General features: G+C 45.2%; 1 protein-coding gene and 1 long non-coding RNA gene across 29 annotated transcripts in view; one reads left to right on the forward strand and one right to left on the reverse strand.

Annotated features, from left to right (window-relative positions):
• Positions 1 to 4,239: 4,239 nt before the first annotated feature.
• LOC144579545 (uncharacterized) lies at positions 4,240 to 16,031 on the reverse strand. Its single transcript, XR_013527374.1, has 2 exons — positions 15,649 to 16,031; positions 4,240 to 6,406 (listed from the first exon to the last, which is right to left on the reverse strand). It is a non-coding gene; the product is annotated as an uncharacterized LOC144579545 (long non-coding RNA).
• Positions 15,130 to 16,264, forward strand: part of CACNA2D3 (calcium voltage-gated channel auxiliary subunit alpha2delta 3) — a 923,853-nt gene continuing 922,718 nt past the window's right edge. For 24 of the 28 annotated variants that reach the window (XR_008476741.2, XM_078351195.1, XM_078351204.1 and 21 more), the window contains exons 1-2: positions 15,130 to 15,427; positions 16,102 to 16,183. Coding sequence is in view for 11 of the 28 variants with exons in the window: in XM_054245760.2 (XP_054101735.2) it covers positions 15,306 to 15,427; positions 16,102 to 16,183 (204 nt within the window). In the remaining 17 variants the exon portion in view is untranslated. Of the gene's footprint in view, positions 15,508 to 16,101; positions 16,184 to 16,264 lie in introns of those variants that run through there. The other 4 variants (XM_078351196.1, XM_078351197.1, XM_078351206.1 and 1 more) reach the window with 2 other exon arrangements.

Here is a 16,264-nt window from a genome sequence, read left to right on the forward strand (position 1 = left end):
TTTGAATCAGTCTTACTTGGTCATGATGAATTATTCTTTCAATGTTTTGTACATTCTATTTGTTAATATATAATTTGGGGATTTGGATTACCATAGGTGAAATGGGCCTGTAGTTTTTTGTTTTGTGTGTAAATGTATGTGTGCTTCCTTTGTAATTTTTTATACTGTTTCTAATAATTAGTTTCTGCCTTTAACTTTACCTAGTCTTTCTGAGCTTTCCTATATTTCCCTTTTTCTGAATTTTGGGGTCAAATGTCTATTTATTGGTTGTCATTTTATCATTTTTATTGCTATAAACATTTAATAGATGAATTTTCCTCTGAATACTGCCTTAGCTACATCCCCATAATCTTTTATTTAGTTCTTAAAATATTTTTATTCCCTAGGAAATTTGCAATTTCTTTTTCACATTCTGATCACAGAATATTGTCTATAGTGTTCATTTTTGGAGCTTTATTGAAGTTTTCTTTACAGTCAATTTCTGTGAGTGTTACAAAAGCATTTGAAAAGAAGTGCTCTCTATTATGGGGCAGAGTATGAAAAATATATCATTCAGATCTACCTCATTAATTGTGTTACTTAGAACTTCTATATTCTTATATTTTTTGTCCACTGGGCCTATCATGGTGAGTTCATCTTTTCCAGTAATAGTGTTTCTATTTCTCTAGTTTGTATATCTGTTGTTCTACAGTATGTGATAAACAAGTATTTATAAATATTATATCTTCATTGTAAACTCTATCATTTTGGTTTATTTTTTTTCTAACCTAAGCTTACCTAGGTTTCAGGCACCATTTTAGTTTCATAGAATGATTTTCTTTGCCTTTTAAATGCTTTTTGGCAATAACTTTACCTTGTTTCTTATTTAAACTTATAATTCCTGCTTTCTTTTTGTTTGCATTTATTTCGCTTTTCTTTGCCACAACCCCCCCGCCTTTTTATTAAACCTCTGTGAATGATCTTGTCCTTTGTCATAGAATATAGAATAAGGCTTTACTTTTTGGCTTTCAATTTGAAATTCTTTGTAAAAAGGAGAATTAAGTGAGACTCTGTCTCTATAAAATAAAAAATAAAATAGTCAGTCATGGTGGTGTGCACCTATAGTCCCTGCTACTCAGGAGGCTGAGGTGAGAAGATCGCTTGAGCCTGGGAAGTCAAGACTGCAGTGAGCTGTGATCTTGCCACTGTACTCCAGCCTGGGCGACACAGTAAGACTGTCACAAAACAAAACACAAAGAAGTAACCCATCAAAAAATTTTCATCCTTTTGGTTTATGTGATTTTTTTTCAAATAAATCTTTCAGTATCTGGGCTATTTTATGTTTCTTTTTGCTTTTTTTCCCTCTCTGTAATTCTTTCAATATTTAGGAAGGTATGGATTTTTGTTCTGATAATTACTGTTAATTTCTATAATACTCTTGGTTCTTTATTTCTTCGAGCAGTATCTATTTAATAATATATAATGAGCGATGATAAAATTAAAATTCTCTCTCCCTCCTTTTCTCTATCCCATACCTGACTTTAGGCAATAATGCCATCTTTTTTAGCATTGTGCTGTGAAATATAAGCTTTGTAGACTTTAAATGATATCTTTTGTCACTTAGCTACTTCAGATGTGACAATCAACAACTTCTGTTGCTCCTACCTTCTTTTCCTCTTCTGTATTTTAGATGCCTTAGCTCTCTACATTGTCTAATAGTTACATTCTACTGTGTTCCCATAATTCACATTTGTTTGATCTTAATTGTATAGTGAAATATATTCATCACTCACCTACAGTCCTTTTGCTATTGTTCACCAGGCATCTCTTGTTGAGCTAAAATTTATATTTTGATAGCTTTTGCAAGATCTCACATATAGAGCATTCTTTGAGATTTTCCTTGTTTACCACTATTTGTATGAAGCCTTTACAGTAGAAAGTCACTTTGGGCCGGGTGTGGTGGCTCAAGCCTGTAATCCCAGCACTTTGGGAGGCCAAGGTGGGTGGATCACGAGGTCAAGAGATCGAGACCGTCCTGGTCAACATGGTGAAACCCTGTCTCTACTAAAAATACAAAAAATTAGCTGGGCATGGTGGCACGTGCCTGTAATCCCAGCTACTCGGGAGGCTGAGGCAGGAGAATTGCCTGAACCCAGGAGGCGGAGGTTGTGGTGAGCCCAGATCACGCCATTGCACTCCAGCCTGGGTAAGAAGAGCAAAACTCCATCTCAAAAAAAAAAAGAAAAAAAAAAAGTCCCTTTGCTTGGATATAAAATACCTATCTCACACTTTTTTTTTTTTTTTCTTTAAGATACTATAGGAATTGCTCCATTATCTTTTGGCCTTCAGTTTTGTTACGGAGATATCTGAAGGCCAGACTGATCTTCCCCTTATAAACAACTTGATACTTTTGCTAAGCTATCCAAAGGATTCTTTCTTTATCTTTAAAATCCAATTTCTTTCTCAAGGGTAACCATTCAGGATAACCTTGCCTTAATATACGACATGTCTTTTCTCTATGCAGATTCACATTTTCTTATATTTCCATGAAATTTTCTTGAATCGTATCTTTAAATATTTGCTATATTCTCATTATCTTGGTTTCCTTCTTTGAAGACTATCATGCATATGTCAAATCAGCCTGGCCTCTCCTCAATATCTCATTTTCTAGCTAATATTTTAACTTTTCCTTTATTTCCGTTTTATTTTGCTTTCTTTTATAGTTTCCATTCTCTACTTCCCTTGTTTTTTTTTTCTTATAGTTATTCTCCCTTTCATCCTTTCCAGTTTTATCTCTATTTCTTTGCTGGTTTTATCAGTTATGTGTAATTCTTCCCAGAATTCCACCAGCTTCTGTATCATTCCCTCCTGTGTTGCCATCTTTGAGGTCCTGCATTTCTGTGTTGTGATCTTTCATCAGTGAGGAGGATGGCTTCTTATGCTCTTAAAGTTGGTGAAATAAATGGTTACGATTTTTGTCTGCTCCATAGTAACATTTTTTCTGATGAGTCTTCTTTGTTCTTCGCTAAGTGTTGCTGTTCTTTTTCCATTAAAAAATTGACTGTACTGATGCTGGGCCAGTTGTTCTTTCTCTTCTTCCTCCTCTTCCTTCTTTTCCTCTTCCTTCCTCTTCCCCTCCTTCCCTCGTCTTACTCATCATTGAACTTCTTGAGTTCCTAGGTTACTAACTTTGCAGGAGCTTTAAGTATGTGCATATGGATAGGAACCACACACTGGGGAACAAGCTGAGCTAGCCTTCCTTCATAACCCACAGACTTTTTCCTTTTCTGCTGTCATGACTGCATGTCTCTTCAATTTAATATGGCCATGAGATTCCTTGTGTGGTACCATCTCTTTTGCTTCAAGGAACCACCCCAAGTCCTGGAGGGCTTCTGCCTCCAGTTTTGTTTAACTTCAGTCCTGTATCTATTGTTGCCACAAAAGACAGAGCATCTGTACTTAAGGAGAGGCCTTTGCTGGAGCTGCTGTAATTTCTGGAGTCTACTAATGCTCAGACCCCTCACAGCTCTCTGTCCCTTTTCCCCCCACATCCTCAGTGCAGCTTCTGCATCACCTGCTCCTTTGGGGAGTCTTTACTTATATTTGGTAGTCTGCAGACTATACCTGCCTTCAAGTTTTGATGATAATGGGGTTTGTGGCTTTTAAAAAGATAATCTTTGTTGCTTTTTAGTTGTTTTTCTGAGAGAGGAAAAAAGGCTGATTGGATAGAGCCATGTTCATGCCAAGAGTCTGTTTGTTCTCTGTGGTTGCAGTCACCCTTTACTACTTCACAGAGACTGGCTGCCATAAGTACATTCCTGTTCCTTATTGTAAATGTGGCTTTTGGGCCTCGATTATTATTATTATTTTTTAGATGGAATCTTACTCTATAGCCCAAGCTGGCAGGCAGTGGCATGATCTTGGCCTACTGCAACCTCTGTCTCTAGGGCTCAAGCAATTCTCCTGCCTCAGCCTCGCAGGTAGCTGGGACTACAGGAATGTGCCACCAGGCCCAGCTAATTTTTTTGTATTTTTAGTAGAGACAGGGTTTCACCATATTGGCCAGCCTGGTCTTGAACTCCTGACCCCAAGTGAACCACCCGCCTTGGCCCCCACAAAGTGCTGGGATTACAAGTATGAGCCACCATACCCAGGTGAACTATTTTAAAAATTATGTTAACACATTGCTTCTATAATTTAAAAGAAATAATTAATAAAAAGAGAGATGAAAAACATAAGCTCACTGATTATAAAGACATTTGAGATGTCTATATTGTTCATATGTATTTATTGGTAATAACTATTTTAATGTATTAGGTTAGTATATAAATTTATATTACATATCAATACATTTTTAAAATCCTTGTGTTTTTTTTGTAGTTAAGGTATCATAAATATCATTTTTATAGCAGCACAATATTACATTACTCAACCATGATTAATTTAAACAATACCCCATTTTTAAGGCAGTTAAGTGGTTCCTTATTCTATTATAGACAATACTATGATAAATACTATTACAGCTAAATATTTTATGCTCATTCTATTTCCCTAAGTAAAATTCTTAAAATTAGAACTCGCATTTCATTCCCTGAAAGAAAACAAGAGAGAAAGAATTTGCAAGGGTTAGAAAATTTTTGATTAGATGATATTGTCATTTTAATTCACATTCTAAAGAGCAAGTCTGTCAAATGAACTTTAATTATTCCAGTGAGTTTGGATTAGGCCGTGTACTCCTTAACTTCAAACATTTCTTCTTAAATATGTGATTACTAAAGATCTACCATAGAAAAAAAGTCCATGTTTATTTGACCACTTAGAATATTTTTTAATAACTAGGCTATTACATGATGATGGGTCAACTTCTCACCAGCTCATGCAATAGGAAACGATGTAGAGGTAATATCATGATGGAATGAAACGGTCACATAATTAAGGGAACCCATGCTCTCTAAATAAGCTGAGGATTTAAAGTTCTCTTTCCAGAACAGCAAGCTATACTCAGTTCTTACTGCCAACCTCAGTCCATGCTGAGAGGCAGAAAGACAGAAGGACTGAGACAGAGAATGATGGACTAGTACTTAAAAACAGTGGCAAACTTCTGTTCACCTTTGGAATGTATGTGCATTTAAACAGATCATTTACCACCCTCAATAACTGTATTTATCTTATTTTAAAAGTGGTTTGTTTTCCCATGTGTAACTTATTGAATAGCATGAGGGATTGCTGAATAGCGTGAGGGATTGCTGAATAGCATTGGAGAACCTGGCCTGGGATGAGAGATTGAGTCCAAAAGCTGACTTCAAACAGAGGGTCTTCATATATATTTTAAATCTCCTTATTTCATATAAAATTTTAAGTACTATACTTATCTTTATTATAAAAGTAATACAGCAGAAGGCAATATTTTAAAATTATAGGAGTTTAAATACTGTATATCCCCAAATGCAGCCATTAAAAAAATGTTTTAATGAGTAAGAGATATTTACACTATTGAAATTCCTCATTCGTTTATTTAGAGACAGGCTCTCGGTCTCTAAATAAATGAATTTATTTAGAGAATAAATTTATTTATTTACCCTGGCTAAAGTGTGGTGCCTCATCGCAGCTCACTGCAGCCTCCACCTCCCAGGCTTAGAGGATTCTCCCACCTCAGCCTCTTGAGTAGCTGGGACTATAGCCATGCACAACCATGCCCGGCTAATTTTTGTATTTTTTACAGAGACAGGGTTTCACCATGTTGTCTAGTCTGTTCTTGAACTCCTGGGCTCAAGGGATTCTCCTGGCTTGGCCTCCTAAAGTTCTGGGACTACAAGCATGAGCCACCACACCCGGCCAAAATTCAGCATTTAAAAAATAGTTGTTATCAGTGAAAACAACTCAATGAAGGGAAAGCTGCAAATGCATGCATTGTAAGGAGGTCAGGGGCCACTGCCTGGGTCTCGTTACATGGTTTGGGTCTGCGAATGTGGTCATGTTTCTCAATTTAAGAGACACGTATCACTTCCTGCTGATGGGACATTCACTCCAGCCCTGAGGAGTGACCTCTTCCGCTGCCTTGCTCTTTAGCTTCCATAGGTCTTCCTTTCCCACCAGGTTATGATTTTAGAAACAGGTGATCACATGCAAATCATCCTTTTGAAACATCTATGTTGTTTGAATGTTTCACATGTTAATACCTGCAGACATACCATCTTCCACTCTACATGCTTTTTGTAAAGATTCCTCTGACAGCTTCAAAAACCGCATTTGATGTGGCGTTTTTATAGTGTCTTCCTTATCCCTCCTTCTCCTCTTCCTTCAACCAGCATCCTCCCACAGGGATGTAACTGAGAATTCTCTTCAGAGAAACGGTTTCCCAGGTTCGCTTTTTCTTGGCAAATCAAGTGCTTTTTGTAAAGGGCCTATGTCTAGGGTGAGCCACAGCCTAGGAAGAATAGGAAGAGGCAGGACCTGAGCAGAAGGGAATTCCAAGCTGGCATCCTCCCCCACTCCGACCTGGCATGCAGTTGATATTTATTGAGCTCCCACAACATTTAAGGGCTTGCTAAGCCATTATGGTCATGTGATGAAGAAGGTGGCCACGTCCCATCCAGTGGGGGAGACACAGTGTAAACAAATTACAAATAAATCAGTAGTGATCATTGCTAGGAAGAAAAATAAAGTAAGGTAACAGTTCAGAGGGGTGTGTGTGTGTGTGTGTGTGTGTGTGTGTTTCTTTTTAACCTGGGGTGTTCAGGGCAGTTCTCCCCACACAGGGGACTTCTGAGCAGATATCCAAATTCAGTGAGAGATAACCATGGGGCAACATGGAGGAAGCGCAATCCAGGCAGAGAGCACAGCACAAGCAGACCCAAGGTGGGAACAAGCTTAGCTTGTTCTGGGAACTCCAAGGAGAAGGAGGCCGGAGCACAGCAGGCAAGGAAGAGAGGAGAGGCTGCAAGGGTAGCTAAGCAAGGAGGCACAGCAGGCAAGGGAGAGGGAGGCTGCTGGGGTAGCTAAGGACCTTGGGTGAGGAGTCTGCATTTGAATTTGCAACAGAAGCCGCTGGAGGATTTTGAGCAGGGAATTCTCAGGGTCTGATTTTTGTTTTTGAAAAGATGGCTCTGGTTACTGTGGGAAGAAAGATGTATTGAAAGGGGACAAAAGGAGGAGGGATAACCCAGTAGGAGTCAATCGCAGGAATATAGGAATAAAATGATAAAGGTCTGGGCCAGGCAGCAGTGGGGGGATAGAGGGAAGGGTTCCCTGTGGCTTTGGCACGCCCAGGCAGAGTGATAGCTAGAGCAGTACCTGGGTGCTGAAAGGCTTGCTGTGTTTGCAGGATGAAGGTAATGAGTAATGCTTGTTGACTACTTAGCTGCATTATCCCATTTCATCCTCATGTTCATGTGAAGTCAGTTCTTTGTTATCCATCCTTTGCAGTTGAGAAAAGGGTGTTCAGAGAGGTTAGGTAACTTGAGCAACATCACACAGCTACGATGAGGGTAAGCCACAATTTGAACCTAGGTTTGTGTGACCCCAAAGTCCATACTGCTATAGGCTCTACACCTGTAAAGGAAGCCTTGTGCTCCATGAGTATGGGCATCAGAATCCTCCCGGAAACTGATTAGAAATATAGATGTCCCTGCACCTCATGTCCCAACTTGGACTTCCAGAATCAGGACCTCTCAGGGTTTGAGAAACACTTCTGCTTCACTCTAATGTCTGCACCCTCCACTCTAACCCACTAGCTAAACTGTTACCAATACTATGAGAAGCTGTATTCTTACCGCTTTCAATAAGTAATATAATCACATGGCTCAAAAATCAAAATGAGGCCAGTGTGATGGCTCACGCCTGTAATCCCAGCACTTTGGGAGGCCGAGGCAGGTGGATCATGAGGTCAGGAGTGTGACAGCAGCCTGAGCAACATGGTGAAATCCCGTTGCTCTAAAATATATTTAGTTGTATACTAAAAATACAAAAATTAGCTGGGTGTGGTGACACAGCCCCGTAATCCCAGGTACCCAGGAGGCTGAGGCAGGAGAATGACCTGAACCCTGGAGGTGGAAGGTTGCAGTGAGCTGAGATGGCGCCACTGCACTCCAGCCTGGGTGACAGACCGAGACTTAACCTCAAAAAAAAAAAAAATCGAAATGATTTAAAAGATGAACATTGTAAAATTTCACTCTCACTCCTGTCTCCTTCTCCTCTGTTCCCCAGTCTCTCAACAGGGAATAAATATTAGCAGTTTCTTCTGTATCTTCCATTGTTTCTTTAAGCAAATACTCATATGTATTCTATTTTTTGCCCCTTACACAAAAGTAGTACACCATGTACACTGTTATGTGCCTTGCTTCTAAAAAAATTAGTATATCCTACAGATATTTTCACCTCCATATGTAGAAATCCTCCTCAGTTTTCAAAAACAGCTGCATAATATTGTATTGTCTGGATGTATCAGTTTCTTTAACCAATTATATATTGGTAGTCAGTTGGGTTGTTTCCAGTCTTCTGTTCTTTGGGAGTCCTGGCTCTGTGTCCCCACCCAGATTTCACCTTGAATTGTAATAATCTCCACGTGTCAAGGGCAGGACTAGGTGGAGGTAATTGGATCATGAGGGCAGTTTCCCCATGATGTTCTCATGATAATGGGTGAGTCTCACAAGATCTGATGGTTTTAGAAGCATCTGGCATTTCCCCTGCTTGCACTTATTCTCTCTCCTGCCACTCTATGAAGAGATGACTTCTGCTATGATTGTAAGTTTCCTGAAGCCTTCTTATCCATGCAGAACTGTAAGTCAATTACACCTCTTTTCTTTATAAATTACCCAGTCTTGCTATTTCTTCATAGCATGTGAGAACAGACTAATACAGTAAATTGGTAGCAGGAGTGGGGTGCTCCTATAAGGATACCCAAAAATGTGAAAGTGACTTTGGAACTGGGTAATGGGCAGATGTTGGAACAGTTTGGAGGGCTCACAAGAACATAGGAAAATGTAGGAAAGTTTGGAATGTCCTAGAGACTTGTTGAATTGTGTTGACCAAAATGTTGATAGTGACATGGACAATGAAGTCTAGGCTGAGGTCGTATCAGATGGAGATGAGGAACTTGTTTGGAACTGGAGTAAAGGTCACTCTTGGTATGCTTTTGCAAAGAGACTGGCAGCATTTTGCCCCTGACCTAGAGATAATTTAGGGTATCTGGCAGAAGAAATTTCTAAGTGGCAAAACATTTAAGAGGAAGCAGAGCATAAAATTTGGAAAATTTGCAGCCTGAGAATGTGATAAAAAAGAAAAACCCATTTTCTGAGGAGAAATTCAAGCCAGCTGCAGAAATTTGTATAAGTAATGAGGAGCTGGATGTTAATTGTCAAGACAATGGGGAAAATATCTCCAGAGCATATCACAGACCGTCACAGCAGTTCTTCTCTTCACAGTCCCAGAGGCCAAGGAGGGAAAAATGGTTTTGTGCGCCAGGCCTAGAGACCCCCTGCTGTATGTAGTCTCAGGACATGGTGCCCTATGTCTCAGCCGCTTCAGCTCCAGCCATGGCTAAAAGGAGCCAATGTATAGCTTGGGGCCATTGCTTTAGACGGTTCAAACCCCAACCTTTGGCAGTTTACATGTGGTGTTGGGCCTGTGGGTGCACAGAAGTCAAGAATTGAAGTTTGGGAACCTCTGCCTAGATTTCAGAGGAAATACCTGGATGTGCAGGCAGAAGTTTGCTGCAGGGGCAGAGCCCTCATAGAGAACCTCTGCTAGGGCAGTGTGAAAGGGAAATGTAGTATGGGAGCCCCCACACAGAGTTCCCACTGGGGCACTGCCTAGTGGAGTGGTCAGAAGAGGACCACTGTCCTCCAGACTCCAGAATGGTAGATCCATTGACAACTTGCACTGTGCACCTGGAAAAGCTGCAGACACTCAATGCCAGCCCATCAAAGCAGCCAGCAGGGGTGATATGCCCTGCAAAGCCACAGGGGTGAAGATGCTCAAGACTGTGAGTCCCCACCTCTTGCATCAGCAAAACTTGGACGTGAGACATGGAGTCAAAGGATATCATTTTGGAACTTTAAGGTTTAATGACTGCCCTATTGGATTTCAAACTTGTATGGGGCCTGTAACTTCTTTGTTTTGGCCATTTTCTCTAATTTGGAGCATGTGTATTTACCCAATGACTGTACCCCCATTGTATCTAGGAAGTAGCTAACTTGTTTTTGATTCCTTTACAGGCTTATAGGCAGAAGGGACTTGCCTTGTCTCAGATGAGACTTTGGACTTGAACTTTCGGGCTAATGCTGGAATGAGTTAAGACTTTGGGGGAATGTTGGAAAGGCGTGATTGCATTTTGAATTGTGAAGACATGAGATTTCGGAGGGGCCGGGGCAGAATGATGTGGTTTGCTCTTATGTCCTCACCCAGACCTTACTTTGTATTATAATAATCCCCACTTGTCAAGGGCAGGACCAGGTGGAGGTAATTAGATCATGGAGGTGGTTTCCCCATGGTGTTCCTGTGATAATGAGTGAGTCTCACAAGACCTGATGGTTTTATAAGCATCTGGCATTTCACCTGCTTGCACTCATTCTCTCTCCTGCTGCCCTGTGAAGAGGTGTCTTCTGCCATGATTGTAAGTTTCCTGAGGTCTCCCCAGCCATGGGGAACTGTGAATTAATTAAACCTCTTTTCTTTACAAATTAACCTCTTTTCTTTATAAATTCTTGGGTATTTTCTTTACAAATTAACCTCTTTTCTTTATAAATTCTTGGGTATTTCTTCTTAGCAGCATGAGAATGGACTAATACAGTAACTGTAAGATAAATTTCCAGCAAAGAAATTGCTGGGTTAAACTTGAAAGCATTTGCCATTTTCCTCTTTTTGATTGAACCATTTTGCTTCCTCATCAGCAACATCTTAACCTTTTAGCTGGTATTCCTTTCACAATAGATATTCACCCAGATAGACTCAACATGCACTTTACTATCCTGACATGAAATTTTGAGACAATAAAACTTAATTAAAGTCAGAATTTTAAAAAGACAATATGATGCCTTGTTTGGTAATAGCAAAGAGAAGTAAAATAAAAGTAATTTATAATAAAATAAGAATTATTTAACTATGTGAAATGCTTGCACAAGATTTAACTACAATATCTAATGATGTTATTAGCTGTCTGTGCCTATATGGAGATGAACTTTGAATGCCACACCCCAGATGCAGACTGATACAGGTGTGTGTGTTGGCAACTCAGGATCTGTGAGCACAGTTGGTGTTGGAGATTTTCCAAAATGAAAAACAACAAATCAAACAAACCTCAAGAAGCAACCAAACAACTTCTTGGTAAGATTCTGAACAAAACAGAAGACACCCATGCCTTTACTGACATCATGATTGCATTCCTAGAATATTTAGTCTTTATTAAAGCCATGCAAAAACTCTCTCTTAATTTATGTGTAAAATGGCTTTTAGTTCTAGATTCAGATGGTTATAAGTGGGTTTTTCCTCTTACCTGAATGTCCAGTGGGGCATTTGAAAGTCCTTTTATGGGCCCATTCTGCCCCTATCCACTAAATGCCAGTAGGACCCCAAGTTATTATGACAAACAGAAAAAAATCCCAACTAGGCTGGGCACAGTGGCTCACACCTGTAATCTCAGCACTTTGGGAGGCTGAGGCAGGCACATCGCTTGAAGTCAAGAGTTCAAGATCAGCCTGGCCAACATGGTGAAACCCTGTCTCTACTAAAAATACAAAAGGTAGCCAGGCATGGTGATGGGCCCCTGGAATCCCAACTACTTGGGAGGCTGAGGCAAGAGAATCACTTCAACCTAGGAGGTGAAGGTTCCAGTGAGCCTAGATGTGCCACTGCACATCAGCCTGGGCAACAGAGCAAGACTCAGTCTTAAAAAAAAAAAAAGTCCCAGCTGTCCAAAATGCTGCCAGGGGCAATGCCCTCTCACACACTGACGAGAACCACTGCTTTATGGGCTCCTCCAGAATCCCTTCCGTATGCCAGGATCAGGTGAATGCTTCTAAAAAATTCATTTCTGTTTCATCATCTTTCACTTCTGTCCAAACTCCTCAAGCAACTCCTCATTGTTGTAGGACGAAGTGGGACATCCTCAGCTGGATGGGATGGAGTGCATAGGTCTACCAATGAAAGTTTTATATGGCTGGATTCCATGCTTCAACTGAGAGTTGGGTGTTGAAATACAAGCCTTTGGGTGAAAATGGCAAGTAGCACCCAATGCCCTGGTACTACATTTGGCTTACTGGAAGGTGCTCCTGGTCCCTTGTCCTCATGTAGCTGCTGGAACTCCCTGGTTCAAAGTGAGAACATTCTCTTTAAGGGGTATGCGTCTTTGGACAAGTGGCTAAATCCTTCTGGGCCTCATTTTCCTCTCGGTTAAAATAAGACTGTGGTATTAGATAGCTTATAGACCCCTTTCAGCACTGATTTTTGTGGTTCTGGAAAGAATATCACAATATGTAAGTGGTAAGACCCCAAATCTTTGGACACCTTGAGTTCTGAGTTTATTAATATCAGATAGTTCAAACATTTTTTATTTTTGAGTTACTAGGAAATGATTAGCGGGATCCATCTGAAATGTGCCGTGCATAATGTTCTGCCCAAGATCGTCTGCGTGTGTTACACATGCTCAAAACTGTCCACCTGAGACTATGACTTCCTGTGCCTGGCCTTTCTCATGCCTGCTCTCTAGTTGCCCCGAAACAACTGCAAAATTCACCTGTGTCAGGCTGGCAACGCATAGTGACTTTATTATGAAATATCTTCATGACCTTAATGTCCAAGTGGCCTTCAGTATAGTCCAGAAGTCAAGCGGTTGCTTAAATATGACTAAGCTGTAAGATTTTGCTGTGCCTCCATGTTCTCATCAATTAATAGGCATAACAACAGTATGGCTCTCACAGGTACTTTTCATACACAGTATTCTTTCCTTTGTCAAAGTGTATAATCGTGTATTTACCATTATGGTTTTAGTAGTAAAGCCTGTCCTTGTAGTGTGTAAACTCTGTGAGGACAGGTCGTCTGATTTGTTCACTACTAGCTGCCTAGCATGTCCTACTGTACCTATCAATAGAAGATGATTGACAGTTATTGTCTGCATGAATGAGTGAAGTCATGAAGGGCTGTTATCATATAGATACCATAAATGAAACGTGTGTCTTCCTAAGAGCTAGTATGCATTCACTCACTAGTTCATTCACTTATGCTTTTATTTAGGAAGAATGATCCCGCGTTCCTGACAGGAAACAAATTTTCTCCTAACCCCCTGGTCCAAGCCCTGGGACCCCTTGCCTCGGGGTTCAGGCCGCGCTTGGCTGGGTTTGGAAAGGGCGGGCACGCTTCCTCAGGTGGAGGGTATGCACAGAAGCGGAGAATTCATTATAACCAGTTAGTCATCCATAGAGACCGTAGACACTGCCCGTGCTTGAGGCGCACCTGGGGCTCCTGGAGTGGGGCCTGTTCCTTGCGCTGCCCCCCGCGCTGCCCCCCAAGGTGGGAGCGCGACCCGCCAGACCCCAAGAGAGCTCGAGGTCTGCCCGCACTCGGAAAAAGCACCAAGGGCCCCTCGGTAGCAGTCCTTCTCCCTCGCTGCCAACTCTGAGATCAAGCCCAACATCTGCAGGGGTAACTTTTTCCAGGGACTGCTGGGCAGGAGAGCCGGCCTGGATCCTAGCCGGACACCACCTGGCGGAAGCTGGAGCCCATCCTTACCCACTTCCCTGCAACCTGTGGGTGCTGAGGCCGAGGGCGGGTGACAGGGCAGAAAGCAAAGCCCCCATGCAAATGAGAACCCAGGCGTCTGGTGCGCCGGGAGCCCCAGGAGACATTAGGAGCACGCTCCTCTCTAGGGTCACCGGAGTTGCGCTCCGCCGGGCAAGGATGACTCAGCCTCACTCAGGTCGGTCTTCACCGCCAGCCTGCGCGAGGGCTCCACAAAGTTCCCAGTCACACCCCAGACCTCGCACGGGGGAGAGGGTCTCTGCAAGCTGGATCCAAGGGTGGGGGCGGCGGCCAGGGAGGCGGGGGAAAGGCTGGGTTCCCCGGACGCGCAGGGGCTTCCCCGACTTCCTTTCTCCTAGCTCCTGCCTCTGCGGGGGGCGAAAAGGTGCCACCTCCTGTGCTCACTGCCTCCTGCCCAGTGCAGTGGGCGCCGGAGAGGCGAGCAGGCAATCCCTAGGCTCGAAGAAATCTTTTATCCCGAAATCCAGGATGTCCACCGGTCAGGATCGACTGGGAGCCTCGTTGGCTTTCTCTCCCAGCCCTGACATCCCAGTCCCCGCCAGTCGCCGCAGCCGGGCAGACTCCGAGCGCAGCGAGCCAGAGCTCAGGCCACTGGGGTGCCCCAGGGCCTGGGTCGGGCGCGCCGGGGGCGGCAGCGCTGCAGCGGGATGCTGGGAGCCCCGCGCTGGTGCGCCCGCGCCGCGGTGGCAGCACCGCCCTCCGCGCCTTCCCCTGTCGGGCGACAGCAGCTGCGGGTGGTCACGCAGCGCTGCCCTCGCCAGAGTCCCCGAGCTCCCACCTAGTCCCATCCCCGGCCCGCTCCGCCCCGCGTGCGACCCCGCCTGCCGCCGCGAACCCATGCTTTTTCCTCAGACTTCGTTCGGCTTCTTCCCTCCCGGCAGGAGAATCGCGTGGCGGGGGTGGAGGGCGCGCCCCCTCTAGGTCCGCGGCTGTCGACCCCGTGGCCCCTGACCCCGCCCGGCCCAGGGTCGGACTCCGCGCTTGACTCCGGATCCGAGCCACCGCCCGCAAAGTGCGGAGTGCCCCGCCCTACCCTCGGCCTCCCTCCCGCGCCCCCAACCCCCACTCCCGCTCGGGTCGCTCCGGCCCTCTGCCAGCCGAGTGTCGCGCCCGCGGTGGCAGACTGCGGAGTTGTAAAGAACTCAGGGGCCGCAGTGGCCCGGGCGGGGCAGGGCGCGCTCCGCCGCGGCCAAGGACAGTGGAGTTTGCGAGTCCCCGCCCGCGCAGCGCCTCCCGCCCCACCGCCCTCCCGCCGCGGCCCGCCGGACTCCCCGGGGCCGCCGAGGCGGGGCTGGGCGGCCGCCGCTGCTAGAGGCGCGTCTAGCTGCCTCCTCCCCCGCCCGCCTCCCTCCCCACCTCTCTTCCCTCCCTCCTCCTCTCCGCCCTCCCCGCCCCCTCACCCGCTCCTTTTTCTGCTCCCCAAGTGAGCCGGGCGCGCGAGAGGCAGGCGGGGCGGCGCGGCGCGGAGCGGAGCGAAGCAGGCAGCCCCGCGCGCTCGCCCACCGCCCGCTCCGCGCAGCTCCCCGTGGCCGCTCTCGTCGCCGCCGCAGCGGGCGCGTCGGAGGGAGCCCAGCATGGCCTGGCCGGGCTCGTCGCGCCGCGCGTCCTGGGGGGCCTCGGCGCTCCTCGCCGCCGCGCTTCTCTACGCCGCGCTGGGGGACGTGGTGCGCTCGGAGCAGCAGATACCGCTCTCCGTGTAAGTGCCGGCTCCTGCGCCGCCCGGGGAGGGGACCCGGCCGTCCGCTACCCGCTGTGCCCAAGTTTGAGCGCCTGCAGGTGCGGCTGGACAGGACCCGCCGCGGGCGTCGGCCTTATCGCTGGCACCTGCCTTTCGGGACCGGCGGCGGGCTGCGAGGCCGGGGTGGGATGCTCTGGCCCCTGGCGGCAGGTTGGCGAGTGAGATCTGGAGAGGCTCACCTCAAGTTACGGCACCAACTTTGGAGCCTGTTTACCGAATCCAACTTCCATGGGCCGCTGAATTACCCCCCTCTTTACTCCCCTGCCGCCCCACTTCTTTTTTGGGAGGGGGGAGGGGTGGATTTCTTCTGACTATTTGCCAGGTGATGCCCAGTTTCGAGGATTGAGTCCTCGGGCAACGATTCAAATGAAACTCAGTGGTCTTTTTAGAGAGCCTGGGAGACTTTGAGCCATTCTCAACTCCGAGACCCCCCTCGGGTCCCCTCCCGCGCTGCGCTCTGCAGTTTGGTGCTGGCAGTTTCCACCCAGGCGCTTTTTCTATCTTTTCTTCTTTTAAAACGTGTTACATCGCCCTGCTCCTTCAGCCATAGCCCCGTGTGTGCGTGTGCGTGTGCGTGCGTGTTGACTGTAACACGGGTGTTACATTTCTTCCTGTGCCCCTTCTCCCTGTAGGGTGAAGCTCTGGGCCTCGGCTTTTGGTGGGGAGATAAAATCCATAGCTGCTAAGTACTCTGGCTCCCAGCTTCTGCAAAAGGTAAGGTTTCTGTGGTAGCAGGAAGCGATGATTTTTTTTCAGGCACAGAAAATGGAGGCAGATTTAGTTTTCCAAACAAAC

Source organism: Callithrix jacchus, chromosome 15, assembly GCF_049354715.1.
Source record: "Callithrix jacchus isolate 240 chromosome 15, calJac240_pri, whole genome shotgun sequence".
NCBI classification, from domain to species: domain Eukaryota; kingdom Metazoa; phylum Chordata; class Mammalia; order Primates; family Cebidae; genus Callithrix; species Callithrix jacchus.